Genomic DNA, 23,046 nt, shown 5'->3' with positions numbered 1-23,046 from the left:
TCCGGAAGTGGAAAGTTAAACCTGGGCTCCGGGTTAAGAGCAGGGGGCGCGGGATTAAGAGAGCAGGAGGCTTAAGAGAAAGTTCACCGCCTATGGTTGGCTAAAAAGATTGCGGGCCCGGCCAAGTGACTTTTACCTCATGTCCACCTGGACATCTGCTGACGGGTCAAGCTTCTCTAACGCCCTATACTAGAGACAAAACCTAAACTACATAGTCCAAATAGAGACAGACCCTCCCCCCTTCCCTCCCTTCCCCCTCCTTCTCCTTCTTATTTTCTTTCTTTATTGTGTATTTTAAAAAATGTTCTACTTTTTCCTTTGCTTCAACACCTTCCTTCCTCTCCCTGTGTCAGCAAATTATCCACCCCACGCACCCACGCCGCTCCGGCTCCTCCTTTTCGTCTCCAGGCGTATCGCCGGCTCACTCCGCTCCGGTCCTGCGCGCGCGCCCCTTCGCCAATTCTCAGTCCTCCCCGCCCCCTTTAAGACAAGGGACTGGGTCTCGGCCCCGCCATCCTTCGCTTTCCCAGGCGGGAACTGTCGCGCCCCAAGTCTAGCCTCTCCAGGGCGGCTCTCCGGGGACCGCTTCCCGGTTCGGGGATCCCGCCGTCCCTCCAGCGCCCCCCCGCGCTCGGTCAGCGCGCGCCACTGCTTCCCGGGTGGCCGGGCCCCACCCCCTATCCTGGTCGCCCCGCCCCGGCCCGGCTCCGCCCCGGGCCGCCGCCGCCTGATTGGCCTCCACCCTCTCGTCCCCTCCCCTTCGCCCAATGGGCACCACCACCTGGTCCAAAAATTCCCCCGAGGGAACTGAGGGGCTCTGCAAGCCCCAGCTCTGGCCGGGCTGCGGGGACCGCTGCGGCGGGGCGCGGAGCGGGGAGCTTAGGCGGAGGAGGGAGCGGAGGAGGGAGGAGGAGGAGCAAAGAGGTGTTGGTGAGAAACTTCTAAAAGGAACAGGAAACTTGCCGGGGAGGCGGCGGCGGCTGCGGCTCTCCGGGCGTCTGGGCGGCGCACGTCGCGGGGTGTCCGGAGCTGCAGCGCCGCTCTTGGCGGCTCTCCCGGCGCGGGGCAGGGCTGAGCCCGACACTCGATCCCTCGGGCCGTGCCCGCCGCCGCCGCTCTGGGCGCTACAGGCGGGCGCTCCGTTCCGCCTCTACCGCGGCGGCTCCCCGAAGAGGGCGGCGAGGGCGCAGAGAAGAGGAGGGACGTCTTCTTCGGAGCATGAAGCAGCATGTCCGATAAAATGTCCAGCTTCCTCTACATAGGGGACATCGTGTCCCTGTACGCGGAGGGCTCGGTCAACGGCTTCATCAATACGCTGGGGTAAGCCGGGCTGCGGGCTGGGGAGCGCTGGCGCTCGGGCCCCTAGGAACCCATCCCAGTCCCTCGTGGCGCCGCCGCGTGCCCCGGCGCCCGCTCCCGCCTGGGGTGGCCGGGAGGCAGGGCAGGCTCTGCGCTCGCGGACAGCGCCGTGCGCTCGGCTCGCTCGCTCGCAGGAAGCTGCCCATAGAGGCAAGACTTTCTCTGCAACTTCGTAATCTCAAACTCAGGGACGCATCTGAAAAGGAGGAAGTGATTCAAAAGCCCGGAGACAGGCCCGGTGAAGAAGTCTTCGTTGGCTTCTCCGTGGGTTGTTTTGATTAAAAAAAAATTTTTTTTTCCCTTAGAGGTGAAACAAAATGCCTCCTCTTCCCCATCTTTGCTCGCTACCGCTCTCAAGCCCTTGTCCTTCAGGGCCGGGTTTGTAAGACCAGTCAATAAAAGTCCGTGGCCTTGGACATGAAACTCAGGCGATGTGGCGAGCGGGAGTGTGGCTTTGCCCTGCGGGAGGAGCTCACCGTCCCACTTCGCTGAAGTAATTTCCTTTTGGCCTTGCCAAACGGGGACTCGCCCCACCTCGGGGGCAGCCTGGGGGCTCCGACGACCTCCTGGGTTCTAGAACTCACACCTGCTTTCTCCCCTCCCCGGGCTTTGGCCCACTGAAATGCTCAACCTCTCCTGGGACTCAGCCAAGTGCAGGGCTCTTGAGATTGGAGTTGATTTACGAATGGGGGAAATAGATATATAAACATAACCGTGTGCTAGATGGTTAAAGAGGACTTCCTTGATTACTAGTATTTTCTGTCTGTCCTGATTGTGAATACCAGCTCGCAGTTTAAACGCACACTGACTGCACTGTATTTTGATGCGTACATTTTTTTGTTGTTGTTACCGTCAGGTCTCAGGAGCTCGACTCCCCAGTCTTAGAGATTTCAGGCTGAGAAACTGGTGTTTCCACTTCGAACTGGTCACTTTTTTCTGCTGTTAGGTTTTAGGGCACATGACTTAACATGCAGGGTCCCTTGTCGGTGATTTTGAGCCATGCCATTAATGGAGTGGTGTCTACCCCACAGGGGACGTGGACGTCACCAGAACTTCCCCAGTTTCTGTTATTTGTGCATCTCCCTTAATGGGTGAAAGAAGGGAGGTAGATTTAACTTAATCCTTTTAAGATCAATGTTAAGTGGAACTGAAGCATGGAAGAAAAAAATAGCCGTGACAGGTGCTTTTGTGCTGGGTTTGTAAGTCATAAGCTGCCATTTGTTTCCCAGAGAGTTCTTAGTACAAGGTCAGTATTTGGACTTCCCACAACATTTTGCAGATGGACTCTGCTGCACCTCACCCTTCCCCTCTGTAGACTCTCTAGGTGTGTTTAACCTGGTGGTTGATCAGGAAGGGCTTGGGGTCAAATGACCCCAGTCAAGTTACATAATTGCATCTCAGTTTCCTCACTCATGGTTACAACCTCGTAGGATTGTGCTGAGGAAGAAGTGAGTTAACATAAGGTGCTTAGCACAGTAAGTCGCACATGAGCACTTGTATTAAGGGTTAGCTATTGTAATTGTCACTACCTAGGTGGCTGTGAGCGACAGTTACAGTTGTGGACAAAATAATAAAAAGGATTAGGAATAGAGTATAAAACCTAGTGAAATAAAGAGCCATGTTTTTGTAGTGTCTTATTCAGCAAAGGTATGTGTTTCGGTCACTACATACTTTAGCAGTTGCGGAGTCTGTCCTGCTCATTTTGGAGATAGAGAAACCTAGAGGAAGAGAAATGAAGTAACTTACCTATGAAGCAGAGGAAGGACATTAATGCCAAAAGCTGGAACTATAACCCTGTCTCCAGACTCTCAGCCAAGTGTGTGTTTCTTTGGTTACACATTATCTTGAGAAAAAGAAGCTTTAATGTAGCGTATGTTTGTATAAAATATTTATTCGTATTCAACATTTCTTGCTGGTGTTTTGGAAGTTGAGTTGCCTTAGAGTGTGTTTGTGCAGTATTATTTTTCTGTTGACAAACTGATCCTTGTTGTACTTAATATGACAAGACCTCTGTGCAGCTCGATTCTAAGGTGAGGACGGATCGTTGGAAATGCTGCCGCTGGTGAAGCTTGGTGCTCTGATTAGATATTCTTTTTCTTTAACTCATGGAACTACGTTGGCCTGAGAGTTTTAGTAGTTACAAAGCTGGCATGTTCGTGCCACATGAAATGTTATCTAGGCAAAGTAGCATCACCTACTTTGTTAACTTAGATGACAACTGGTAGATACTTTACTTTACAAGTGTGTTTTAGGACCATGAAATCAAAGCAGCGTTATAGTTTTTCATTATACTTTTGTAGGCTCATTATTTATACACCTTTTCTATCAAAGACAGAGTACATACTTCAAGTTGAATTTCCTTGTTCTTCTATAGTTGGAGGTCAGTTGTCCAAGGTCTGTTGCTAATTATGACCTTGTTCATATCATTTAGTCTCTTTTCGTGTCAGCATGTCTTTGTGGAGAGTAAGAGAAAGAGTATATGATGCCCCTGCCCCTGGGGTATTATAAAAGTGAATGAAAGAGACAGAAAGGAAAGAGCCCTTTTTTTTAGAGAGTTGCTAGGAATATCCACATTATGCTTATATTTTTGTGGGCCTTAAGTTTCTTCAAAGTTGTGTGAATTGTTAAAGTGAATCAGAGAGCCTCGTTGGAGACACTGACATTGTATCTATTTAGCCAGCATAGTTTGTTCCACTGTAATATTAAAAACTCAACGGAAGAGCTAAAAATGGGGCTGAAAGTTTCTGATTTCTGTCTTTGCTCTTTATCTATTTGACGCTTTTGGTTGCATGATGGTTTTTCAATTTCACCTTAGGAGGTAGTTAGTGAGAATGGAGTTTACAGCATTGCAGGTAATTCATACATATTTATTTGTCTGCAGATAAATTTTGTCTGATTTTAGTATCTCGTGTATAAATTTGTTTGGGAGGATACATGTTATTATTGGCTTTTGGGAATTTTTGTAATAGGGTCATGAATTTTTCACCTGAAAAAAATCACAGTTTCACTCTATTAGAGTTTAGTAGGCCCTTTTAGAGGCCCTTCCAACTGGAAATGTAGGAAGATTTTTGTAGGCTCTGTGACCTAGCTTTTAAGTTTGATATCTCAGTCTGAGGAATTAGACTGCTCCGGTTGCAAAGACTTGCATTTCCCCTTTTCCCCCAGTTATCCTTTAACCAGGATTTACCTGATGTTTCTGAACCCTGAGTTATTGCTAAATGAGGTAGAATATTGTTCTCCCAGCTTCTATTGGTGCAAAAGGGGCCTGGTTTATGTTTTCTAACTTAACTTTTCATCTAAAGATCTATTTAGGAAACACTTATCTTGAGTTAAGGAAAACTACTTTAAATCCTGTTGGATGAAGATGGTGAATATATTTTAAATAAACAATTTTTTTTGTACTGTACATTTTAGCGTTATGGTTTTTATTTTTCTTTTAAAAGAGAAGGGAGGGGGCTTCCCTGGTGGTGCAGTGGATGAGAGTCCACCTGCCGATGCAGGGGATGCGGGTTCGTGCCCCGGTCCGGGAAGATCCCACATGCCGCGGAGCGGCTGGGCCCGTGAGCCATGGCCGCTGAGTCTGCGCGTCCCGAGCCTGTGCTCTGCAACGGGAGAGGCCACAACAGTGAGAGGACCGCGTACGGCAAAAAAAAAAGGAAGTAGGACTTTTGGGATATATTGTACAATTTCAGATGCGATGTTGCTTTTGTTTTTGCTTTTTCTTTTTTATTTTTATTTTTAAATTGAAGTATAGTTGATTTACAATGTTACATTAATTTCTGCTATACAGTGAAGTGATTCAGTTATACATATATATACATATATACATATATATACATATATACATATATATTTTTTCAAATATTCTTTTCCATTGTGGTTTATCACAGGATATTGAATATAGTTCTCTGTGCTAGACAGTAGGACCTTGTTGTTTATCCATTCTATGTGTAAAAGCTACATCTGCTCACCCCAACCTCCCACTCCATTCCTTCCCCAACTCCCTCCCCCTTGGCAACCACCAGTCTGTTCTCTATGTCTGTGAGTCCATTTCTATTCATTTCTGTCATATTTTAGATTCCACTTATAAGTGATATCATATGGTATTTGTCTTTCTCTTTCTCATTTACTTTACATAGTATGATAATCTCTAGTTGCATCCATGTTGCTACAAATGGCATTATTTCATTCCTTTTTTATGGCTGAGTAATATTCCATTGTATATATGTACCACATCTTCTTTATCCATTCATCTATCGATGGACATATAGGTTGTTTCCATGTCTTGGCTATTGTGAAGAATGCTGCTATGCACATAGGGGTGCTTGTATCTTTTTGAACTAGAGTTTTGTCTGGCTATATACCCAGGAGTAGGATTGCTGGATCGTATGGTAGTTCTGTTTTTTAGTTTTCTGAGGAAGCCCCATACTGTTATCCATAGCAGCTGCACCAACTTACATTCCCATCTACAGTGTAGGAGGGTTCCCTTTGCTCCACACCCTCTCCAGCGTTTGTTATTTGTAGACTCTTGGATGATGGCCATTCGGACCGGTGTGAGGTGCTACCTCATGGTAGTTTTGATTTGTATCAAATGCAGTGTTAATTGTCCCTTCCCCCTTCCTCCATTTCTTTATACTGAGATTTACTTCCCTGGTCATTGATACTTCTGACACTTCATATTTTGGGTGTATCAACTTGACCAGTGGTCAGGTACCACACAGTGGGAGTGAGCATGGCAGAATTCCCAGGACGGGTGGGACAGTAGAATCAATAAAAAGTATACAGTTGTTTCATTGTCTGTTCTCCATGTGGTTGAGAGGTTAGGGAATGACAAGTGTGCACGTGTGTGTGTGTGTGTGTGTGTGTGTTTATGCACATCTGTATACGTATGTTTAAGTGATTGTTTCCTTTGACTTGAGGTTTCTTTTGGGGATCTACTAAGAATCAGCACCCACTAATTAAGGTCTGAGAAAACACTCAGGTGACCACCCATTGGTGCAGTGACTGCCAAGTATCATGATAGTTTTTTAGAGTGGGAAAAGATCAGGGCCCTTATTTTTAATTACTGCTTGATTTTGGCCAATTCAATGAGCTTTTTAATTCCTTTATTTCCATGTTCAACAATAGACATCAGGTAGGGGGATGGTGGGTCACACAGTTGATAATTCTGACTTAATTCCTTAGATGGATGAATAAGACTTATGTTTTATTTTTACCAATTATAGTCCTTTGAATTTCCCTTCCTTATCTTTTTTCTGCTTAAAGTTTTAATATTTAAATGGTTGCAGGTTTGATTTATTATTTTTTTCTTATTTAATTTTGCTATTCTTATCATGGTTTGAAAAATCTTTCCCTTAATAGGACTGTTTGATCAGTAGAGAGTCCTAGATGAAGCAAGGGATGGTTATAGCCAACTTTTATATTTGCATAATTTGTAATTTATCTTTAGCCTCTTCTAAACAGAACCCCTCCAAGTAACAGCATTATTTTCTGCTACAACTAGGTATATGAACTTAGCTTTGTTTTGGCTAGGGCATATGTTACTGTGATAAAAGTGTCTTAAAATCTATTGGATATTTGCATGTGTGTTTAGTGGGGAGGAAGAAGACAGTATAATCTTGAATACTGAGTTGTTCTGGAAAGTCTAAGCGTTAGTAGTGTCATGTTATGGAACTTTAAATCAGCTGGAGTACAAAGACAGTTTCTGAAGTGGTGAACATAAAGTCTCTTTTAAGCTGAAAGGTCCACCATTTCTTAAACTTAAGTCATCCCATAAACAACACTGCAGCTTTTAGACCCGCTCCCGTGGAGAGCTCGGTCAGGTAAACAACCATCCTTCCTTAAGTACCCATGATCCTTGGCTTTGATAGAGAATTCAGAAGCAATTGCTTGGCCTCATTCTAGATTTAACAGAGCTTTTTGGCTTAAAATTTTTTTTTTTTTTTTTTGCGTAGGTAGCACTTTTCACAGTCGTGTTTCCCCTTTGGAACTGTTCTTGTATAGATAGTGTGTATATAACTTAACAGAATATAGACAGATTACTTTAAAACTTTAAAGTTAAATTCAAACTTTAAAACTTAAATTCCAGGCACAAGGTGTATCTTCATATATAAATACAAAGGAAGTAACAGTGGGCTTCTATGACAAATTTCTGGCATAACAATAGATTGAATTTTACTCTTTTTTTTTTTTTTTGCGGTACGTGGGCCTCTCACTGCTGTGGCCTCTCCCGTTTCGGAGCACAGGCTCCGGATGCGCAGCCTCAGTGGCCATGGCTCACGGGCCCAGCTGCTCTGCGTCATGTGGGATCTTCCCGGACCGGGGCACGAACCCGTGTCCCCTGCATCGGCAGGCGGACTCTCAACCACTGCGCCACCAGGGAAGCCCTTTAGTTCTTTTTTTACATCAGAGCTTGGTAATAGATCACCAGATTATAATCAGAGAAGTGAAACTCTAATGGTCATTCATTCATTTATTTAATGAGTAAAATTGTGCCTTTCAAATGCACAGTGGTTATCTTTCTACTCTCATGCAGATTTAGATGGGTACGTTTTTAATAGATGCTTTTAGAAAACCATAATTCTAATTTAATAATATAGAAAATAAGTTCATGGAGAATAGTGAAAGAGAATACAGCAGCATGTTTATTAACAGTGGTGATACTGCGTGGTGAATGGGTGCATGATGTTTATTTTCATGTCTCCTATATTTCACAGATTCTATATATGTTTCTTTAGTTTGACATCTATTGCTATTATAGTCAGGAAAGTTAACTAAATGAAAGTGATGTTTTGAAGGATTCTTCAATTTCTTATTACTGTTCATCAACAATGTTTACTTTAAAAACCATAAATAAAACATTTTCCTGGTCATGGTCAGTGGAAGAAAACCACAAACAAGGAGGCTGCATGTTGCTGAAATAGATGGTCATATGTTTACCGTAAAAAATTTTTGTTCCTAGTTATTTATTGTTGGTATTTTAAGATGTATTATGCAAAAATGTTTAGCCAGTAACGCTGAGCCTTTATGAATGGTTGATTTAACTTGTGCAGTAAATATATAGTCCATTTTATTTGAGAAGTCTGTTCACACATGTAAGAAGTATGCCCTTCAGCATGGCTGACTTGTTCATTTTAATAATCTTAGTACCCATTATGGAACTTTTATTGTCTGTCAATTTCTATAGGCATTAGTTTGTGAGGGATCTGTGTGTGTGTGTGTGTGTGTGTGTGTGTGTGTGCTTGATTAAAATCATTCAATTAAGTGTTTTTATTGAATATCTTTGAAATGGATGGATTAGCCCCCTCAAAATGCAAATCAGTGATTGGTTAATAATGCTACTTTATAGTTTATTCTGACACAAACCTATAGAACTCCAACCCTGAATTAAGAATAAATTATCAGTTTATTCAGAAAAAAATTTAATCATAAAATTGAAAATGTGTCCGCATCATGAATCCAGTCTATGGACCTTTCCTGGTGATGTGGTTTATGCTGGAGGATGCTGCAGACTGAATCATTGGTTCACCTGACACGTATTTAACGAGCCCTGACTATGTGTTAGGGATACAGTATGAAGAGATCCAGATATTGTGCTATTTTAAATTATTATCTCAAAACCTCAAACTTACTTTGAGAAATTTGTGGTATGACACTTGACTAGGATCTATGGGAAACTAAAGGCATTTGTTAGTTTTGCTCTCACAGTTGTAAATGCCACAAGATCAGGAACTGACTCTGACTTTATAATCCTTGTATGCTCAGCACCTCACACAATTTCTGGTAAATGGTAGGCATTTAATAAATATCTGTGAAATCAGTGTAGTCATTATTTAGTAATGGAGACAAGATTGGTATTGAATAACCGCAACATAAAGCAATTGTTTTCAAATAAAGATCATTAAAAACAGTATTCAGGGCTTCCTTGGTGGCTCAGTGGTTGGGAGTCTGCCTGCTGATGCAGGGGACGCGGGTTCGTGCCCCGGTCTGGGAGGATCCCACATGCCACGGAGCGGCTGGGCCCGTGAGCCATGGCCGCTGAGCCTGCGCGTCCGGAGCCTGTGCTCTGTGACGGGAGAGGCCACAACAGTGGGAGGCCCGCGTACCGCAAAAAACAAACAAACAAAAAAACAGTATTCATAGGGAAACAGAAGAAGATTCTTTCTCTGGCTGGTATGACCTGAGGTGGACTTCAAGGAGGAGGTGGTATGTAGCTGAACTTTGGAGGACCATTAAGATGGATATTTGTCTGAAATCTATACCCATAATTTGATCATATATTCTTGGTACTTTTTTTTTTTATTAAAAAAATTGGTGAAGTTTTATTCTTCATTTTAATAGCTCCAAAAAAGGAAGGAAACAATTTGATATTATTGAGATATGCAAAGATAGAAGAAATAATCAAAAAACATATTTTATGCTTATTTATCAGATGTGAGAGCTTTAAGTTGGATTCAGACCCTCTGAGTTTATTTGGACTGCCTTCAATCCTTGTCCTGTGTGCTGAGTTTACTGAGACCAGAGATAAAGAGGGCAGGATATAAAGCCCAGAAACTTGGCAGTTTTTACGGGGAATTTTACAATGTTTCCAGCTCCTTTGCATATTCTATTTTCACTCCTTTCCCCCTTATTTTTCCTTAGCCCCAGTGTTTCGTAGTTTTTCTTCATTAATCATGAACTTCAGTAGTCTTCTAGATCCCTGGAAGCTTTGACATTAAGGACAACTTTCCATCTGTAATAAAATAGTTCTAAAGTTTTTTGTCACATAGTGCCTGTGACTATTCAACACACACACACACTCTCTCTCTCTCTCTCTCTCTGGCCCTCTCCCCCACTTGGCATAGAATACCCTTCTGGTATGTGTGGAGTACACCATGCCCTCATTTCCTTTTGGTGTTTAACAAGCGATAGAGGCCATAGATAGAGTCCCATGAATGCTGGGAAAGACTTAGGAAGTAAACAAAGCATAATCTATATTCGAATCTAAATTCTTAGAATTCAAGCATATGTTACTGAGGTTCTATCTATTAAAGTGTTGGAGTCATTGTTAAAATGTCCTCATAAAAATCTCTGTGAAAATTACAGAATGCTGGACTTTTATATGTTGGTTATCCAAACAAATTCCTCAGTGGAGTCTTAGAAAAAACTTTTCGGTTTTTAATTAATTCCTAGATATCTAGCTCTCCAAGACCTTGTGGTAATGACTGATTATGAAATAGATATCATAATATCTAGCTCTCCAAGACCTTGTGGTGATGACTGATTATGAAATAGCCACTAGGAGCAGACAGTACTGCTGTCTGTATATCTCCTGTTTAAAGAGGATTCTGCAAATTGTGTAAGGAATTTATGGACCAGCAGAGCTAAATATAAGAGCTCAAACAAACAAACAAAAACCCAGCAAAAAGAAACGGGATTAAAACATTCTTGATTCACTTTGTAGCGGCAAATAGAAGTATTACTTGTAAAAATTTCAGAGAATAAAGTGCTCTCCAGCTCACAGTTAGTTAAATTATTTGCAAGCCTCATATTGAATTGTCTTGGAACTCTTGAAAAACAATCTATACGTATCCCTTGCTATCCCAGTTCTTACTGTGTTGTCACAAAAGCTCCAGAGATTTGGAAAGCAAAGGACGTTGGCATATCCCTTTGCCCTTATGGATAAAGCTTAAGAGTTGAATAGTAGAACTAAGGTTCCATTGTTTGTAAGGAACAGAAACCATCTTTGGCCACCTTAAGGAAAGAAGGAAATTTATTAGTATAAAGATACCGGAGGAGCTCCAAGAAATTGAATGATGAGCGCAACAACTGAGCATTAAGAAAGGCAGAAACCCAGTGCTGCTGTGGGCATCTCAGTAGCAGAACCTTCTCTCTGGGTCCTGCCATTTACATGACTAGGATACAGCAATTTCCTATACTCTGTATCTCTCTTCTTTTTATTATTTTTAAAAAATTTTATTTATTTATTTATTTATTTATTTACTTTTGGCTGTGTTGGGTCTTTGTTTCTGTGCGAGGGCTTTTCTCTAGTTGCGGCAAGCGGGGGCCACTCTTCATCGCGGCGCGGGGGCCTCTCACTATCGCGGCCTCTCTTGTTGCGGAGCACAGGCTCCAGACGCGCAGGCTCAGTAGCTGTGGCTCACAGGCCTAGCTGCTCCGCGGCATGTGGGATCTTCCCAGACCAGGGCACGAACCCGTGTCCCCTGCACCGGCAGGTGGATTCTCAACCACTGCGCCACCAGGGAAACCCAGTATCTCTCTTCTTAACATTGAAAATACAGAGTGATAGAATTTGGCCCCTCTTGGATTATTCACTTATGTCCATAAAAGAAAGTCGTGAGGCCAGATCTGACTACCAGGGAGATCCCTGTGAGCAGGGCTCCGAGTTTTGCCTGGTTCTGGGGCATTGTGGTAGGGCAGAAGGAAAGCACAGAGGACCTGGGCATGAGCTGAGGTGTTACCGCTTAGTAGGTAATTTAATAGTAACTTCTTAGCACCTTTTAAAATAAATTATGGTAATGTACATAACATAAACTGTACCATTGTATTCATTTTTAAGTGTAAAATTCAGTGGCGTTAAGTGCACTCACAATATTGGGCAACCATCACCATTACCCATTTTCAAAACTTCTTCATCATCCCAAACAAACTCTTTATCCTTTTGACAATAACTCCCCATCGTCTCCCCCACCATCCGCTGTAATCCCTAGTCTAGTTTCTGTCTATGAATTTACCTATTCTAGGGGCCTCGTATACGTGGAATCATACAATATTGGTCCTTTTGTGTCTGGCTTATTTTACTAAGCATAATGTTTCCAAAGATCATCCACATTGTAACGTATCAGTACTCCATTCCTTTTTATTGCTGAATAATATCCCATTGTAAGGATACAGCACATTGTGTTTCATCACAATTCATCAGTTGATTATCATTTGTGTTGTTTCTATTTTTTGACTATTATGAAAAATGCTGTGATGAATATTTGTGTACAAGGTTCTATGTGGACATATGTTCTTAATTCCTTTGGGCATACACCTAAGCAGGGGAATTGCTGGGTCATATAGTAACGTATTTAACATTTTGCCTCAGCCTTTCCTGTTCTCCTTACCCTGCTTTACCTTTTCTTACATACCATCTTATTACATACAGTATAATTTACTATTTATTTGTGTTCATTGTTTATCATCTATCTACACTGGTAGAATGTAAGCTCTTTGAAGGCAGAGATCTTTTGTTTTGTCACTGAGCATCTCAAGTGCTTGACTCCATAAGTATTTACTGAATGAATATTTGTTGAATTAAGATATGCATATTTCCAAATCTTTAAGTAGCTGTTAATATCAGTCCCTTTCTGGAAAAAAGTCAATGTAATTGTAAAGTCAGTGTAATTGTTCTTATTAAATATTTTGAGAATTCATATGGGTAATTCTTTTAAAATGGATGAAGGTTGTCACTGGATTTATAGTGCCATTAAATCTTGCTATAATAGGTACTTTTATAATCTCTTGGGTCATATCTCTGCACCTTCCTAGTCCAACATGTGATAAAACTTACAGCCTGGAAAAAGTAATGTATATAGCCTTATTTAATGATTTGTATGTTATAGGCACATTAAAGTTAATATTTATGAAAGTTCAATTTTGTTTTTAATGTGTGCAAAGAGTTGAATTTGTAAGCATTTTGTGAGACCATTCCTTAATTTCGATCAGCCCTTTCTCTTAGTGGATAATATATAATACATCCAGGGAAATATTTTATACTTTAACAACTATCAGCAGAAAAGCTGAGTTGGAAATAATTTGCTAATTTGGCATCAGAAAGTAATTGGGGAATTTATAGAACTTTAGAAAAATAGAAGAGGGCATACAACAACTTGTAACTTTTATTTTTGAAATTTAAGAGTAAGTGTCTGGAAAGGGATAGGCATTTAAATATAGGTTGAGGAGAACAAATGAACAGTATTTTTGTTTTTCATTACTTTATATTCTTTCTATTGACTAAGTCTGTTTTAATGTGCTTTGTCTCAGTCTTATTCTAAAAGACATGTTTGGTCATTCTCTTTAAGAACTTGAAATTCTCCGGTGTTGCACTCTTATTCTTGGAATCCTCACTGGTAGCAATGTACAAATGAGAACTTCTCTGAGAGCATATTTGCATATAGGACAGAGAAATAAAGTGAAAAATATAGATATGTAAAAATTTCAAAATAATTAAAAAAAGCAGAACAAGGTCGTTCTATTCCCTCTAGTTCTAACATCCACTGTGATAGATGTTTAAAAATATAATATCTTTAGAAAATAATTTTGAGATGAAAGATACAAAATGTTATCAGAGTTTTGCTCCATTTCTATAACGTCCAGATTAATCCTTTTGAAGTGTATCATACCAAGTAAAGACAGTGACTTAAAAAATCTCACCCAAATCACCAAACACAGTTACGTTAGGAATCCAAAGTAAGTTAATGATTTAAGGACTAGTTACTTGTGTTTGGCTAAAGTGTTCAAGGTCATTGCTAGTATCAGGGACATAAGTACTTAAAACATTTGCATTTCAAGTAGATTTTTGGTTTCAGCCATGTTTTCAAAGAGGGTAATTTCAGTCTTGGTTTGTTAGAATAGGCAGGGAAGGTAAAGGATGGAATTTTGTTGTATTGAGGACTCTACTTGTGGCTAGGAATGGTAAATACTATGACATTTTAAATCAAATCAAGACTCGTTGATGAAAGTGTTAGTTGTCTAAAACTTTACTAAATTAATCCATTGCTAGGATTAATAACAAATGATAAAGGGCCTTTATTTATCTTTCTTCCCTATTTACCTGGCAGGACATGATTTAGTAATTGAGTTCCAATTCTAAATCCATGTCAAGAATGAGCCTCCTTTCCTGGTCAGTACAATTGAAGTCATTGTATCTTTCAGGGTGAAACCAAGTACTTATTTCTGAAGTCTTGGCTGCTAAAGAATCTCTCAGAACTGGCTCTTAAAAATTATCAAATTGCAAGTAGAAAAACACTTTGTTAACTATGGGAGAATCTGAATAAAGAATTGTGTAAACTGACATGTACAAGTTTTGAGAGGCAGTAATTACTTTGGCAACAAGATATCCATAAATTTATACCATTAACATTTTCTAAAGAGTAGATCAACATTCGTATTGCACATTTTTTTTCAAAATAGAAGTGATACTAAACTCAAAGAATTAACATCAACTGAATCATTTAGTTTGAACTGTATTTAATTTAGCAAAAAATGCATATTAATTTTTATTTCTGTATCAGAGATTGCTAGTTATTCCCCCAAATTAATTTTTCCCTCTTCCATACTAATAGAAGTACTTGAGTTTGTGGATGCTGAGAATAAAGACCACGTTCCCTAACCTCCCTTGTAGCCAGGTGTGGCCTCCGACTATAATTTGTGGTTAGGTTCTTAAAGGAGAGGTTTACTCTCCTCCTTCCTTTCCTCCCTAGCTGGTCCCCATTCAGCTGTTTGTAATGGGGCAGGGAAGAAGCCACCTTGAACCATGCGGATGAGGCCAACACTTCAGGAATACTAGAATATCAAGAAAGGAACCTGTTCTCTGGACAGCCTCAAATCCTAGCTCTACTGTATTTGAACAGAAGATGAAACTAGATGGGCAGACAGGGACCAGATCATGTATTCCCCATTAGGCAGTGTGAGGCCATTGATGGATTGTTAAGTGGAAGAATGAAATAATCAGGTTTTGCTCTAGGAAGATCAGAAGGTGGTAAAGAGAAATAGAAGAAGGCTGCAAACGGCAGGCGTGGGAGGAATCAGGTGATACATGAAGGCAGCCTGAATCCTGCAGCTGGAGTTGGGAATGAAGAGTAGCTTGTCATCAGAATCATTGAAAGGGCAGTATCTTTGTTGAGTGTTTGCCCTTAGACCCCCAAAGATGTATGAATTAAAATATTCATTGTTGCTTTATTACTTTAAAAAATGGAACATATAAACTTGAAAGAAGTTTCCCCTTCATTTGCTTACAGTTGGTTAGAATGTCATTAAGCCCAGTATGACTTCAGGCTTTCCATGGTTCTGGGAAGAGGTACAAGCCTTGTCTTGTACCATACTTCCATCCTCTGGCTCTGTTTCAGGCATAAGGCCTTTTTTCCCCCCTTTTTAGTTGCACAAACATTCTGAGCTCCCTCTTACCTTAGGGCCTTTTCACATATTTGTTTCCTCTTTCGATTGGTTTCCCCTCTTAACCCCCTATGCCTTTCACCTAATTAATGCCTGTTTATCATTCAGATTTCAGCTCTGTGATACTTCTTTTTTATTTTATTTTATTTTTTACTGAAGTAGAGTTGATTTACAATGTTGTGTCAATCTCTGCTGCACAGCAAAGTGACTCAGTTATCCACATACAGACATTCTTTTTTTTATATTCTTTTCCATTATGGTTTATCACAGGATATTGAATATAGCTCCCTGTGCTTTACAGCAGGACCTTGTTGTTTATCCATCCTATATATAATAGTTTACATCTGCTCAACCCACACTCCCAGTCCTTTCCTCCCCCACCCCCCTCCCCTTGGCAACCACATGTCTGTTCTCTATGTCTGTGAGTCTGTTTCTGTTTTGTAGATAGGTTCATTTGTGCCATATTTTAGATTCCTCTGTGACACTTCTGCAGTGAGCTTTTCCTGATCTCCCTGGCTGTGTGAGCTCCCTTTGCTACATATATGCTCATACAGCACCATATTCGTTTCCTTCAGAAAATTTATCCCAGTTGTAGTTTTAATTGTACTTCTATTTATAAGATTATTGGATTATGTATGGTTCTCCCACTAGACTTTAAACTCTGTAAGGGCAGCAACTGTGTTGTGTACAATTATGTCCCCAATATCTTGCACAGTGTCTGTCACATAATAGGTATTAAAGAAATATACTGAACAAATGAATAACATTTTAGCATAATGGTTAAGAGGATGAGTGTTTGATTCAGACAAACCTGGTTTCAAATTACAGCTTTACTCCTTCTCATGGTATGATCTTTGGAAGTTACTTAATATTGAGAACCTCAATTTCCTTATCTATAAGGTGGGATTATTGCCCGGTTTATAGTATTGCCATGATGACTAATGGCAGTTAAAATATGTAAAACACTTAGTAAGCATCAGGCCCTTAGGCACCTAAGTGTTAAATAGGTGGAAACCATTATTATTATTATTACTACTATTATTATTATTATATCTGAAAAATCAGCAGGAGTCTCTTTGGAGGCTTGGCCAAGTTCATATTGCATTGATTTAAAAGTTCTGCTGTATTATGTTTATAAAAATTCGCAGTAAACCAGTTTTTCAGCTGGTATTTGTTTAGTAGGCTATTCAAAGGCACTCCGCCTTATCTATTGTTTATTTTGTTTTTGGACCTTTTTTTTCCCCTTCCTTACTTTGATAATGCATACTACTAAACTGCAGGCACTTATAATTATCTTTTCTTAGTGGTTTGATACGTGCTATCTTTTTGATGTAATGCAAACACCTAAAGTGTATCAGCATTAGCAATAACCTTAGAATTGCTTGGCATATATATGTATATATATACCATATCTTCCTTGACTAGAATTTTCAAGTCTTTTTAAATTTTAAAGCCAACATGTTATTTCAGTTGCTGACATTTCTTCTCTACTGGAACATTGTGGTAAAAGGAAACAGCTTTGTTTTATTTATTGAGATAAAACAAATGTTTGCTTTGGAGCCATTAGAATGGATGTTTTGCACAAGTTTCCTATTGGCCAAGAATTCCTACTAAACTTCAGTGAGTGTTAGAGGGATTAGCAAAAACATTTATCTAACTTGGATAATGAATCAGTTGACAAATAAACAAATTGGTCTAGGACAGTCTTCTCAAATTTTAAACAGTGACTGATCAAATGATAATGGTTACTTCTCTTTAGAATGCTAATGAATTTTATTTTAATTTAATTTAATTTTTTTTACATCTTTATTGGAGTATAATTGCTTTACAATGGTGTGTTAGTTTCTGCTTTATAACAAAGTGAATCAGTTATACATAAACATATATCCCCATATCTCTTGCCTCTTGCATCTGCCTCCCTCCCACCCTCCCTATCCCACCCCTCTAGGTGGTCACAAAGCACTGAGCTGATCTCCCTGTGCTATGCGGCTAGAATGCTAATGAATTTTAGACAAAATCCTAGGGATGTGAAAGGCATAGAGAGTGTATCTTACTCCTGCCTCTTATATACCTGATGAACAAAAATTATCCAGGCTGTAACCTTCTTTTGGTTATGCCATAAAAGGAGATTTTACTATTTTCTAAATCTTAGTGTGTATATGCACACAAACTATTGAAGAACTCTTAAAAATTAAAGCATTAAAAAACACTTTCTTTGCAAACTCTTGTTAGAAAATTTCTCTATGAGAAGCTGTTTCCTTTCAGTTAACATAAATTCCTTATGGTGCAGTTTATGCCAGGTTGTTATTTGTAGTCATATTGGACTAACTACTAATGCATGAGAGAAAAGTGCCACATTCCTTGTTATGACAGTGAATTAGTCAATCTGAAGACCATTTATTAACCAGGATTTTTTTGGTTGCAAGAAACAGAAAACCCAATTAGAACAATTGTCAGCAAAGGAGAGAACTTTCTGGTTGAGGTAGCTGAAAAGTCTATGCATAACATTGTTACAGACTCTCTCTCTTTATCCCTGATTCTGTTTTGTCATCAATATTAGTCCCATCCTCAGGCAGGCCTTCCGCCTTTGGTGGCAGCATGGCTGCTAGCAGCTTCAGCCTTAGCGTATCCCATCCTCTTATATCCAGAGCTGAATAGAGAGTGCCTCCTTTCCTCAAACTCTAAAAGTGCTGCAGTCATCACTGTTGCAGTGACTAGGCTCATAGTCTCATCTTCAGCCAGACACTGTGGCCAGAGGAGGAGATGCTCTGATGACAGAGGTGACGTCATCATGCTCTGAGTGGAAGAAGAAGAGCCCTTCTCCATTCTTCTTTCAGGGCTCAGTTGCCAGAAGGAAGGCAGTGGATGCTGGAAAGGCAAAGACAACACGTGTCCGTTGTAGCCAGATAGGATCACCCCGTGGCCTTGACAAGCCATGTTTCCTATGTCCTTACATCAGGTTTTAAAATATGAAGCCCTTAATTATTTTTGGTACTTATATAAGGCTATTCTCTTTCCAGTTTACTAGTTTTGGGCTTTAGACTAACACTGTTTCAGGCGGAGCCTACTGCCTGATGAAAAGTAGAATTGTCTAAGTACTTTACATGCCGCAGTAAAGCCTCGTTAGTCTGGTCTGGTCTAAACTTTTCTTTAGCATCAGCTCCTGAAGGAAAGCATTCTGAGGATATCAGGAGTGAGGGTCGTGGTGAAGGGTCAGAAAGGGAAGGCAGCATTTTATTGTAATGTTGATGCAAAATAAAAAAGGGAGAGGAGTTTAGGAAACAAACTTTTTCAAAATGTGTACACTATTCATAAGTATATGAATAAACCTGCTTTGATAAATGAATCTCATCCGTGAAGGTATATGATTTGAGCCTCTTCTCACAGTAAATTTGATTGTGAACGTATTTGCTTTTAGTTTCAATAGCTTTTGTTTAAACACAAGTAGCTTATCCACTTTATGGAATGATTGTGGCACCTTCTGTGTACACAGTGTACAAGAATTAATTATTATGATGGAGACGTGTACAAAGCAGGCTGTAGTATAAGCAGGATTTAAAATACAAATTTTAAAATTGAAAAATTATTAATTCCGATATCAAAATTGGAAAATTTTGTAGCTAAAATGCTTTTAATTAAAAATTCCTTCTGTAAAACAAGTATCTACTGTGCCAGAGTTAGATTTGAATTATAATTCCTAACTAATATGTAATATTTGAAATGTATATAATATTTAGATCTTTATATAATATTTAGAAAACACACAGTAAGTTTTTCTAACTCTTAAGAGTCAGTGTCTTCAACTTTTTTTTTTTTTTTTGGTCATATCTTAAATATTTAAAACTTGAGTCCATCTTGAACTATTGAACAAACTGGTTGGTTATGAAATGACTGTCTAGAACTCATATTTAATTTCAAGGTTGAAGTCAAACCATTGAATAAAAAGATGTTTGAAATGAGTTTTTAAAGGCAATATGGATTTTGGAAAGAGCTGTTTAAGTGCTTAGATTTGAATTCTAGTCTACCCTGAAGAGGTGGAGAACTTGGACAAATCATTTAATCTCTGAATTCAGTTCCCCATCTTTCAATTGGGAGTACTCCTAATACTTGTCTTCTGATCCTCAGTGGTCCTTTGGGAGTAGGAAATGATGCTATACTTGTGTGAGTATTTGGAAAGCTCTACTGGTACATGCTGGATATTAAAAAAGTTAGTATTAGAGTTTAAAAATTTTAAAAATTCAGTTTATTGAAACTAAAAAAGTTCACACATTTCTCCCACCTCCTACCCCCCACCTCTTGCAACTACCAATCTGTTCTATCTGTGAGCTTTTTTTTTTTTTTTTAAAGAATCCACATATAAGCGACATCTTATGGCATTTGTCCTTTTCTGTCTGACTTATGTCACTTAGCATAAGGCCCTTAAGGTCCATTCATGTTGTCACAAATGAAAGATTTCCTTTCTTTTTTATGGCTGAATAATATCCTATTGTATATATTCATTAATATTTTGTTTTGATAATATTTCATTTTATGTGGTATATTCCACAGTTTCTTTTTCTGTTCATCTATCAATGGACACTTAGGTTGTTTCCATATCTTGGCTATGGTAAATAATGCTGCAATGAAATGGGGTTTATATATCTTTTCAAATTAGTGTTTTTGTTTTCTTCAGATATATACCCAGAAGTGGAATTTCTGGATCATGTACAGTAGTTATATTTTTAATTTTTAAGGAATCTCCATAATGTTTTCCATAGTGGTTGGACCAATTTACATTCCCAACAGCACTGCATGAGGGTTCCCTTTTCTCTACATCCTTGCCAACACTTGTTATTTCTTTGTCTTTTTGATAATAGCCATTCTAACAGGTGCGAGGTGATATCTTATTGTGGTTTTGATTTGTATTTCCCAGATAATTAGTGATATTGAGCATCTTTTCATGTACCTGTTGGCCATCTGAATGTCTTATTTGGAAATAAGTCTATTTGGGTCTATTGCCCATTTAAAAATTGGATTGTTTGGGGTTTTTTTTTTGCTGTTGAGTTGTATGAGTTCTTTGTATACTTTGGATATTAACCTCTACATATATGATTTGCAAATATTTTCTCCTATTCAGTAGGTTGCCTTTCATTTATTGATAGTTTCCTTTGCTGTGTAGAAGATTTTTTTTTTCTTTCAAGTTTTATTTAAAACTTCTTATGTAATTTCTATCCCAAGTCACAATAGAGCCATGATTTCTTTGGTTTACAGTACATTTCTCCAAAACCTTTCATTAAAGTAGACCCACTCTGAAAGTGTGCCATGCATACGCTGCAGTGTTTTGTACCTCTGCCATATTTCAACACATCTTCCTTTATCACTGATATTCCAGTTCAAAATAGTATGGGAAGGCTTGTGTATTCTTTTTTTTTCTTTAAATATCTTTATTGGAGTATAATTGCTTTACAATGGTGTGTTAGTTTCTGCTTAGAAGCTTTTTAGTTTGACGTAGTTCTGCTTGTTTATTTTTGCTTTTGTTGCTTTTACTTTTGGTGTCAGATTCAAAAAATCATTGTCAAGAGTGATTTCAAATAGGAGCTTACTGCCTTTGTTTTCTTCTAGGAGTTTTATGGTTCCAGGTCTTACATTAAGTCTTTAATCCATTTTGAATTAATTTGTGTGTATGGTGTAAGAAAGTGGTCCGGTTTCATTCTTTTGCATGTGGCTGTCCAATTTTCACAACACCATTTATTGCAGAGACTATCCTTTCCCCATTGTATATTCTTGGCTCCTTTGTCATAAATTAATTGACCATATATGTGTGGGTTTATTTCTGGGCTCTGTATGCTATTCTGTTGATCTATGTGTCTGTTTTTTTCCCCTCAATACCATACTGTTTTAATTACTGTAGCTTTGTAATACAGTTTGAAATCAGGGAGTGTGATGCCTCTACCTTTGTTCTTTCTCAAGTTTGCTTTGGTTATTGAGGGTATTTTTTTTGTTTTTGTAGTTCCATATAAATTTTCAGATTGTTTGTTCTACTTTTGTGAAAAATACCATTGGAATTTTGATAAGGATTGCACTGAATCTGTATATTGCTTTGGGTAGTATGGACATTTTAACAATATTAATTTTTCCAATCCATGAGCACAGAATATCTTTCCATTTATTTGTGTCTTCAATTTCTTTCATTAATGTCTTGTAGTTTTCAATATACAGCTCTTTCACCTCCTTTCTTAAATTTATTCTTAGGGTTTAAAAATTGATAAAGTCATAAAGAGGTCACCTAAACCTATTTATTAGCAACAGTTGAATCATATTACACATTTTAATATCAGTGGCTTATTTTTCCAGATTTGCTATAACTGTAAAGGCAGGAAAATGTCTCCCCTGTACCAGTGATGCAAATAAAAAGAAAATGTTGAATTAGTTACATAACTCAGTATTTTCTTGATTTATTTTGTGTTTATTGATAAAGAAACATATTTGGAAAAGAGAAATAATTTATACTAGTTATATACATAATTAAATATCTTGGATATTTTGGATAAACCACTATTTTAGGCAGTGGTTTTAAAGCTACACTCCAAATATCATCTAATTACAATTGAACTGATCAATCATGATATTTGGAGTGACATTAAGGTAGCCTACCTTATTGCTTTTTTTTAACCTTGAAACATGAGAGAAGAGATGAGACATAGATTTAAGATTTGTTGATTTTTAAAAAGAAATCTAGTTAAGCTATTTCTTAAAATTGCAGTGTTCAGGGAAGTTTAAAGGGTGAAATACTAAGCATAGTTATGTGTCTACATCAAGATATTCATAAATGAAAGGAAATGTAACATTAAGTGACGGAAAATAAAGCATTTCCTATCACATCCTTCCTGTTCCTGTTTTTAAATTACAGGCTCTTTAGAGAAAACTTTAGCTACTTAGCAATTCTTTAGGCCATGGATGGAATACTTATGAGTCTGGCCTAGTAACAGCCCCTGTACTGCCAAGTTCTTGGAATTTAGATTTTCGACAGTCAGGGAAGAGGCCTTTGATTGGTTTGTGAAAAGAAAGGAGGACTGAACATCCCTGTGGTGCTGTGCTGAAGAGAAGGGAAGAACTAGAAAGGGTGGGTGCCGGGGAAGCAGCAAGTCCTTACTGTATGGCTTTTTTACGTTCAGAGAGAATTCAGTGGTTTAGAATATTGAATTCAGCAGGTAACTGAAGAGATGTCATTTCACTAATTTAACACCGAAATATAGGACTCTCCAGGGGAAAAACTATAAGGCTTTTGGGGGACCCTTTACTGTAGGGACTATCCATAGAATTACTTCGAGAGAGGAAACTAAAAAAGGAATGGGGTGATTCTACTGGTAATACTAAATCTTGGTCCAGAGTGAATCATGTGCCTTTTTCATAGACTTTCTTCAGACAGGACAAAAGCAAGGGCCAAGTGCGATGGTGAAGGTTTTTTATTCTTTATGATTTAGGGTAATTTCTACTCCTCCTGGCAGCAGTGGTCAGCATCTGCAGGGATGAATCCTTCCCATGACAAAG

At 39.0% G+C, this 23,046-nt stretch overlaps 1 protein-coding gene across 1 annotated transcript in view; it reads left to right on the top strand.

The window, feature by feature from the left end:
• Positions 1–890: 890 nt before the first annotated feature.
• Positions 891–23,046, top strand: part of ITPR2 (inositol 1,4,5-trisphosphate receptor type 2) — a 538,352-nt gene continuing 516,196 nt past the window's right edge. The window contains exon 1 of the mRNA XM_060113623.1: positions 891–1,320. Within this exon, the coding sequence (XP_059969606.1) occupies positions 1,229–1,320 (92 nt within the window). The 5' untranslated portion in view covers positions 891–1,228. The remainder of the gene's footprint in view (positions 1,321–23,046) is intronic.

The sequence above is a fragment of the Mesoplodon densirostris genome, chromosome 11 (genome assembly GCF_025265405.1).
Source record: "Mesoplodon densirostris isolate mMesDen1 chromosome 11, mMesDen1 primary haplotype, whole genome shotgun sequence".
In the NCBI taxonomy this organism is placed as follows: domain Eukaryota; kingdom Metazoa; phylum Chordata; class Mammalia; order Artiodactyla; family Ziphiidae; genus Mesoplodon; species Mesoplodon densirostris.
Note: the sequence above shows the minus strand (reverse complement) of the source record. Positions and strands in the feature narration are given on the sequence as shown.